The sequence below is a fragment of the Solanum stenotomum genome, chromosome 11, assembly GCF_019186545.1.
Source record: "Solanum stenotomum isolate F172 chromosome 11, ASM1918654v1, whole genome shotgun sequence".
Lineage (NCBI taxonomy): Eukaryota > Viridiplantae > Streptophyta > Magnoliopsida > Solanales > Solanaceae > Solanum > Solanum stenotomum.
The window spans coordinates 3808618-3817067 of record NC_064292.1 but is presented as its reverse complement, the minus strand read 5'-3'; the positions used below and the strand labels follow the sequence as shown (position 1 = coordinate 3817067).

General features: G+C 32.1%; 2 protein-coding genes across 2 annotated transcripts in view; both read right to left on the bottom strand.

The window, feature by feature from the left end:
* The window catches only part of LOC125845251 (uncharacterized), a 90246-nt gene extending 84870 nt beyond the window's left edge, over positions 1-5376 (bottom strand). Inside the window, exon 1 of the mRNA XM_049524722.1 lies at positions 5366-5376. The gene's annotated coding sequence lies outside the window, so the exon portion shown is untranslated. The remainder of the gene's footprint in view (positions 1-5365) is intronic.
* Positions 524-7858, bottom strand: LOC125845249 (D-amino-acid transaminase, chloroplastic). The gene is made up of 5 exons (XM_049524719.1): positions 7743-7858; positions 5008-5057; positions 2635-2813; positions 1332-2005; positions 524-874 (listed from the first exon to the last, which is right to left on the bottom strand). The coding sequence occupies exons 3-5, from the start codon at positions 2799-2801 to the stop codon at positions 780-782; spliced, it is 936 nt and encodes a 311-aa protein (XP_049380676.1). The 5' UTR covers positions 2802-2813; positions 5008-5057; positions 7743-7858; the 3' UTR covers positions 524-779.
* Positions 7859-8450: the final 592 nt, after the last annotated feature.

Below are 8450 nucleotides of genomic sequence, written 5' to 3'. Positions count from 1 at the left end.
TCCCAAATAGTTAGATTTACATTTATTCACAATCACGAGGTTCGTCATTCATTTCTAAAGTTCAAACTTGAGAGTTTTAGTTAAAAACAGAGAAATCTCAACCATTCTGCCACCAGGGGCAGAGCTACATTTGCTCGAGGGGGTCAAGTGACACCGAGTTTTAGTTAAAAACAGAGAAATCTCAACCATCCTGCTACCAGGGGCAAAGCTACACTTGCTCGAAGGGGTCAAGCAACACCCCTTTGTTTAAAAACTATATTGTATAAATAGGTTAAAATTTAATTTTATAAATAAGTTAAATATATCTGAGACATCTTGACAAATGACACAAGTTGAAGATTTGCGTAGTAGTTAAGGTATTGCAAAAACTTTCTCAAGGATTTATGTTCAATCTTAGCTAGTGACAAAATTAAATATTTTGACATTCCTTGATGAATATTCTAACTCTGTCACTGTCCGCCACACATCATGGTGGTAATCTTTTAACATTTTTACTAAAAAAATTTGTAAGCTTTGATATGCATGCATATTTATGATTTGTAAAAGTTATACATTTCATTGATATCTACATCATATTTTTAACTAATGCAGAAAACAAGAGTGGAATGTGAGAAAAATCAAACAGTTTTTGACCTTTGGCCATAATACAAATTTCATTCTTATGAAGAGCCATTACAAAGCTTATTTTCCTAATTCCTGCAATACTTGATGAGTGAGATTATTCAATCTTTTATGAATATATTGTTTGAGCAAAAGCTACTGAGTTCGGCCTCTGCTCATCAATAGGGAACTGGAACTCGCACCGTGGGAGGCCCTGACTTCATATCCTCCAAGAGAAGATTTAGCAGAGCTTGTGTCACAGGACCTTCTCTACCTACATTAAGGAGGAGGAAGAAACAGAAAGGAGATCAGAATACAATCAAGTAAAGAAGCCAAAATTTCATTTGTAACGTCTCGAACAATCGTAAATTTATGCCACCCTTGCATAATTATATGAAAACTAGCTTCAACAGAACAAGGTTTTAGATAGGACTTGTGTGTTTAGAAAGAGTGAATATATGTTGGTATCAAATATCTGTCGCGTAGCCACATGCAGTTAAGGGTGGTCAGTTGAACACCCTTGATGAATTTTCTGGCTTCACCACTGTCAATCTAGTCTTAGTTTGACGAGCAGTACTTACGTTGGATCCATTAATCAAGAAAAGATCATTTCGTGCTCGAATTTTAAAATATCAGACTTTGAGCAAAGCATATGAAACCAAAGCAAATGGAACATGTGGGCAACAGTGCATAGTTAAATATTGTTTCGATGGAAGCAGAGAAACGCTTACCATTACCGATGACTTCTTCATCCCACTGCACCACCGAGCGTACAAGAACCCCACTACCAATTAGCATCATCTCATCTGCTCTTTTCGCGTCCTGTACAGACACATTTTCTACTCTAATGCCCCGAAGTTTACCTTCCTTTACTAGATTTTCTGCAAGAACTGCAACTCTTTTAGCTGTACAGCCACTGAGAATTTTGTCAAAACAAGGCATCAGAAGTTCCTTTTCCTTTGTGACAAAAGCCACGTTCATGTTCGGGCCTTCTGCAACAAAGCCATCGCCATCCAACCAAATTGCTGCATATGCATCATTTTCTTCTGCTTCCATCTTGGAAAGTGCATTCGGAAGATAATTAACACTTTTCATGACAGCAAACTGTGGGGGTTTAATCGGGATGGATGACGTTACAACTCTAATGCCCCTGTGATCAGGAGGTGATTGATCTTTAATTACAATGGCATAAAGAGTTGATTGATGACAGCCGGATGAAGATAGTTGAAAATCACCAGGTCCTGCCGAAAGCCAGTATCTTAAAGAACCTTTTCTGCACTTGGAAACACTTACTGTACGGATGAGAATCCGTCTAATGCTTTCCCTATCGAAAGGAATTTGTATTTTGGCCATGGTTGCAGATCCCAGGAAACGATCAAGGTGTTGGTCCAACTCATAAAGGTATCTGATGGTACATAAGAAATAAGACAAATAAAGCAAAACCCAAGAATCTCAACTATCTTTTAGCTTCTCATTCTTGTTCACAGTCATGTCGATTACAACTAATCCCACACTCGAGAGTTGCGTATCTAATGTATTGCTAGAAATCGACGATTTCCCCACATAGAACATAAGATAAGGGTTCAAGAGTAGCTAGAAGAGCTAATTGAACAAAAAGGACAAGAATTTGGCCAAGTTAGAGAGATAACTAAGTTATTGTGTGTTCAATCTGCAATAAAATCAGAGCTTATTATCTCAACTTACGAGTACGAAATACCACCTAATGTAAAGGGGTTTATATCACAATTTACATGTTGACAAACCTGAAATCCCCAAACAGCATATTACTATGAAACACTGCAGGATGATAAATTGACTAGTCGAACTTCGCAATGAATTCATACCAAGACAAATTTTATCAAAGGAGATGCATGAGCATGGTCACTTGGATATGTGTTTATGTAATCAAGTGCAGCTCTAGGAACGATAAATCTCTTTTTAGGCTTAATCTATGTTACATACAGGAACGGAAATTCGATCTAACAAATCAACTTTGGTAGATAAAGAACCGAAATTATAGTTAGAAATGCTAACCCATCCATAATGGCAGCAGTATCAAAGACACCATGCCCTCTATGAACCATGTGATCATCCATGGGGATAACCATGGCAGCTGTATCAGTTGTGATTCCACCAAAAACGCTTGAGTACATTGCCAAATAAAGCTGCTTGGTGTTGTGACCTTCTCGACTAGTTCTCATCCTCTCAATAACCTTTACAGGGAAAATAAAGACCATTTACTTTTGAGAAGCCCTTTTATTGATATCAGCTACAAGGTTTATGTACTCTATGAAGTATGAAGTATCCCTAATAATTTATCGATTATTCATTGATACTTTGTGGTTATCATCTTTTAGCAATACACAATGCAGAAGCCAGGTTATTCTTTTTACTTTCCTTATTTCTAGTGAAAACCGGGATTTGTAATCATACAGGACATGTAAGTTTCAGATAATCTGTTCTGAAGAAGGTGCTAAGAAAGAGAAATGAAGCTTATCAAGACAGAAAACAAAGTAGACGATGTAAGAGGGCAGCCCGGTGCATTAAGCTCCTGCTATGCACGGGTCCGGGAAAGGACCGGACTACAAGGGTCTATCGTACAGTCTTACCTTGCATTTCTACAAGAGGTTGTTTCCATAGCTCGAACCCGTGACCCCCTGATCACATGGCATTAACTTTAGTAGTAGACCATGTACAACAACAACGTACCCAGTGTAGTCCCACAAAGTAGGATCTGGGGAGGGCAGATTATACGTAGACCTTACCCCTACCTCAAAGGTAGAGAGGCTGTTTCCCATAGACCCTCAGCTCAAGAAAAACAGTCCAAAGCAATCCAGAAAAAAAAAATTGAAGTACAAGAACCAACAAATAGTAATAAAAACAACAAATAGTAACAAAACAGTACTACAACATAACAATATGATAGTTGTACTTAGTCAAAGTACAAGAAACAACATATAGTAACAGTTTTCGTAGGACAAGAAACTACAAGAGTAAATCCCATATTACTAGTTTTTGACTTTTGAACCAGCTTAATTCAACCATAAATCAGAAGAATTACTGTTGAAAGGGTGAACAGAACAGACCACCTTTGGAAATGCCTTGAGCAAGCTGAATTTACAAAAGCTAATCTTCTTTTGTTTTAAAACCAGTGTTATCAAAGGCGCGCTTAAGCCCTAAAATGAGGCTCAAAACGTGTTGAGCACTTCGCCTCACTTAGTGTGCGCTTCAGTGTCGTCGTTAAGGTTCTAAGGAACACTTTTCCTTGTGAATGAGCATCTTCTAAAGAGGCGACACTAAGAAATTGATATTTGACTTTATCGTAATTTTTCTTCAATTTCTTTGTTCATATACTTGTTGTCATTCAAGCTTATATATTAGTTTTGGACTAATAATGTATATTTATATTTTTTCTCCCTTTGTGCCTTTTCTCATTAAAGTCCATCCTTTATTTGCGCTTAAAGCCCCAATGAACCTTAAAGCTTTTGATAACACTGTTTAAAACAAGATGGCAAGGTGGAATTTAGAACCAGTTGCTTAACTAGAATACAAGCCACATAGAAGGAATGATGGCCAGAAAATGTACTGTCCACTTTTTAAGTTCAAACAACTCCGTTCTCCATTATATTGACTCTTTCTCACTGTTTTCAGATAATATGTTGCTTGTCATACTTTCCTTTTTAGTCCTTACCAGTAGGGAGGATGGTTAGTAAGAAGGAGTGCATCTACACGAGTAAGTAGGAACGTATGCTTGTCGCACTTACTAGTAGGCATAGTTCTACTTTTTGTAGTTTCTTGTTCATCAATTTAGGTTACTATCAGTTATTTCGTGCGCAGTTCAATTATTGCTATACAACTGTTCTGATACTTCCATTACATCTTTATCTAAAATGTTTTTGTCTTGAGCCGACTGTCCATCGGAAACATCCATTCCACCTCACCTCAAAGGTAGAGGTAAAGTCTTTGTACACTCTAACCTCCCCAAACGTCACCCTGTGCGATTACACTGGTATGTTGTTGTTGACTTACCATTTTAATCCGTTTAAAAAAGAACATATGTTTCCTTTTTCAGCAACTCTTTAATTTTTACTTTCCACACACTATACAGTTTAGTATATTCTACGTATCTTTAGTAACTAAAAACACAATATTCAAAAGCCCTTTTTTACTTTCTTAAACCCCACGTTAAGTCAAGTCAAAACCAAACAAACAAATCAACTCCACATCAAGTTAAAACCAAACAAACAAATCGACTCTACTTCAAGTCAAGACCAGACAAACTAATCAACACCACATCAAATCAAAACCACACAAACAAATCGAGGGAAAGCGCTCTGACTCAACATGTGATAGGAAAAATGAAGTCTTTACATAAACATTTAAGATTGAAGAAAAGAAAAGCCAAACCTCTGAGCAAGAAAGAAGTGGAACATCAAAGGTTGGACCATATTGTCCACCTGCCCCACACCAAACAGCTAACCATGTTAGTACTATCATTAAAAAAAAATTTAAAAAAATCAAGATTTACCAGAGGAAAAAGTTGAGTTCTTGAAAACATTGGATCTGGTTAAAGGTCTAATCTTTGATCTTGAAAATTCCAAATTGCTTAATTTTGGTAGAAAAAATGAAGTTTCTGAGATGGGTTTTGTGAGAGTTGGTAAAGAAGTCATTGTATCTTTAGCAAATTTTACAAATTTTGTGTGAAAAAAGTGGCATAAATAATCATAACTTCTTGAAATAATCAAATGTTTTTTTCCAAAACAAAACAAAATTTTCATAAAAATAGTACCAAGTGGACTGCAATTGTTGTTTACTGTGTCCTTTCTTGGTTATATGTTGTAGAAAAAATATTGTTATTTTTATAACTGTGGTCCGATTCTGCATGTATTTTTGACTAATTCTACAAATATGTATCACAAAAGTAAGAATAATTTTTTAGTTGATCAAAAAAAATATATATATTTTTATATTTAGTAACAATTTAAATTTAAAATATTTATTTTAACCTTAATAAAATGATTATCAGCCACATAATTATCTATCATTCATTTTAAACCATAAATTTCAAAAAAATTATTTTAAACTTTATATCAAGTCAAATTAACTCATATAAATTGAGACAAAGAAAGTAACGGCTCAATTCATTGTTACCGTCATTTTCCACCATTATCAATTGTCGTTATCGTTGACACAATTATCAACTATGTGTCATCATTTACAACCAACAACTACTATTCCCTGTCATAAATAATTTTCACATATATAAATTTTATTTTTAAAAAATAAGTAATTATCGAAGCACAAATTATATCAAACAAATTAAAATGAAGAGATTATTATTTTTCTTTTAGAATTTAACTGTCACAAAATTAGCGCTTTGAACTAATGATTTTAAGTGTGTGTTTGTACCTACGATTTTATCTCGTGATTTAACATTAATGTTTGAACAATTGATTTGATCTTTTGATTAATTTCAAATTATGAGATGAAACGATCTCAAATTCTTCAAAAATCTTGATTTGAGAATTTCATATTTCATATCATGATTTCACATTTATTAAATATAAAAATTGAACGACAAGTTTATATTTTATATACTAAAAAAAAAAGACCACCATGTTGTATCTATCGACAATTTATTTCATACGTGTAAATAAAATTCATAGTTGATATTATTATTTTTTACAGATCTTTAAATTATTAATATCAAATATAAATATTATCCTTACAAACTAAATTTATAATTGATATTATTATTTTAATCAACCTTTAAATTATTTATATCGAAAAATACATATTCGACGTGAAAAAGATAGTATGTGAATTAAAATACCCCTATCCAACTTTTTTTCATACATTAATAAGGATGGTTTCTGTTTGGAGGAAAATATAATAAGACTTTACCTAGGAGAATAACCAAATTGCAAATCACGTAGGTCTAATCTAATGTTGGATGGCACATCAAGAATTAATGTCCATATATATATCAAAATATTTGAAAAAAAATTAAATCTAAAAAATTGAGATTATGTTAGAGGAAACTTTGAGTAGGTCAAGATCAAATAGAAAAAAGTAAAATTATTATTTACAATAAAACTATTTTTGTTTTCGAAATCACCTTCTTTTTTGTAATCAATCTTCCTTTTAGTTGTTTTTCATCCTTTTTGTTCTTCTTTAATTATATGAATAAATATTAGGAAAAAAATTAATTGGATAAATAATCAGTGTACACTTCGTGTATAGTTAAGTTATATTTCATTTTTTGAGTATTTCATATATAGTCAGTGTATAGCTCATGCATAGGTAAGCTATATTTTAGTTTTTTGAATATATAATCAGTGTAGACTTTCTATGAATCTTGACTATTTTTTATGTAAATAAAAATATGACTATATTTATTATAAACGAATTACTTTATTGTATATATTTAAAATTAAACTTCGAAACTTTCGTTGTAAACTTGGACTCTTGTCATCGAGAATATTTTATATTTATTTTTTTGTTTATTACGGAAAAAAACAAAACTACAACAACTAATCTACAAAAGACAAAACAAACTATTTCACACAATAATTTAACCTCTAAAATACAAATCATTTGTATTTCTTTGAGTGACAAAAACAGTTACGTTAACTTTTTAGATAATTAATTAATTAATATTTGTGTGAAGAGAGTATTGAATTGACATGAATATCGAGTTTTACTTGTCTTACCCTTTCAGTTATATTTTCCATTAATGTTTTTTCTTACTAACCTTCTATCGATATGATACTCTCATATCTAAAATCATGCATATCCTTGACATATTACAGTTATATCATATTTTGTCTAATTATTTTTCCGTATTTTAAGGTAAGTAACACTAAAACATATTAATTAGTATTTATTATAATATCCGGTGCATAAAAACAAAAGAAGATATATATGGACTCCCTCCCTCCAAGTGTTTACATCACATTAAGATTGGGTTTTTTTTTTGTGGGAGGGGGGGAGGGGGCGTCTACCTAAAAATGAGACAGAAATGAATGCAAGACTTCGAAAGCTTGCAAGGCTTGAGATCCGTTGGGGGGAGAGGGGGGTATATGAATGATAGTACAGTGCAATAATAGTACTATACAATAGTATTCACATGTTATCTATACCAGAGGAAAAAGTTGAGTTCTTGAAAAGATTGGATCTGGTTAAAGGTCTGATCTTTGATCTTGAAAATTCCAAATTTCTTAATTTTGGTAGAAAAAATGAAGTTTCTGAGATGGGTTTTGTGCGAGTTGGTAAAAAAGCCATTGTATCTTAAGCTAATTTTACAACTTTTGTGTGAAAAAAGTGGCATAAATAATCAAATGGTTTTGCCAAACAAAACAAATTTTTCAAAAAAATAGTACCAAGTGGACTGCAATTATTGTTTACTGTGTCCTTTCTTGGTTATAGTATGTTCTAGAAAATATTGTTATTTTTAGAACTATGAAATTTGCATGTATATTGACTAATTCTACGAAATATATATTATATTTATTGATTAGTGGTGTTTTGGTTATTAAAAAAAAAAAAAGATTCAAACCAAAAAATTGAATCAAGTAAATTAAATAAATTGATTTTATATGAATTCATGTAAGAAAAATTAATAGAATTAAATTGATTAAATAAATTAGTTATTTAGATTTTTGTTATTAAGTTTATTTATTTTTTATACTTTCGAATTTTAAATGTTTGGTAAATTTAAATTTCGAGTAACAAAATTTTAATATCTTTTAACATGTATATTTAAAAAAATACTCCATATAAATGTTTATTCCATTTGTCTCAGTTTATATGATTTACTTTTCATTTTAATCGTTTAAAAAATGACATAT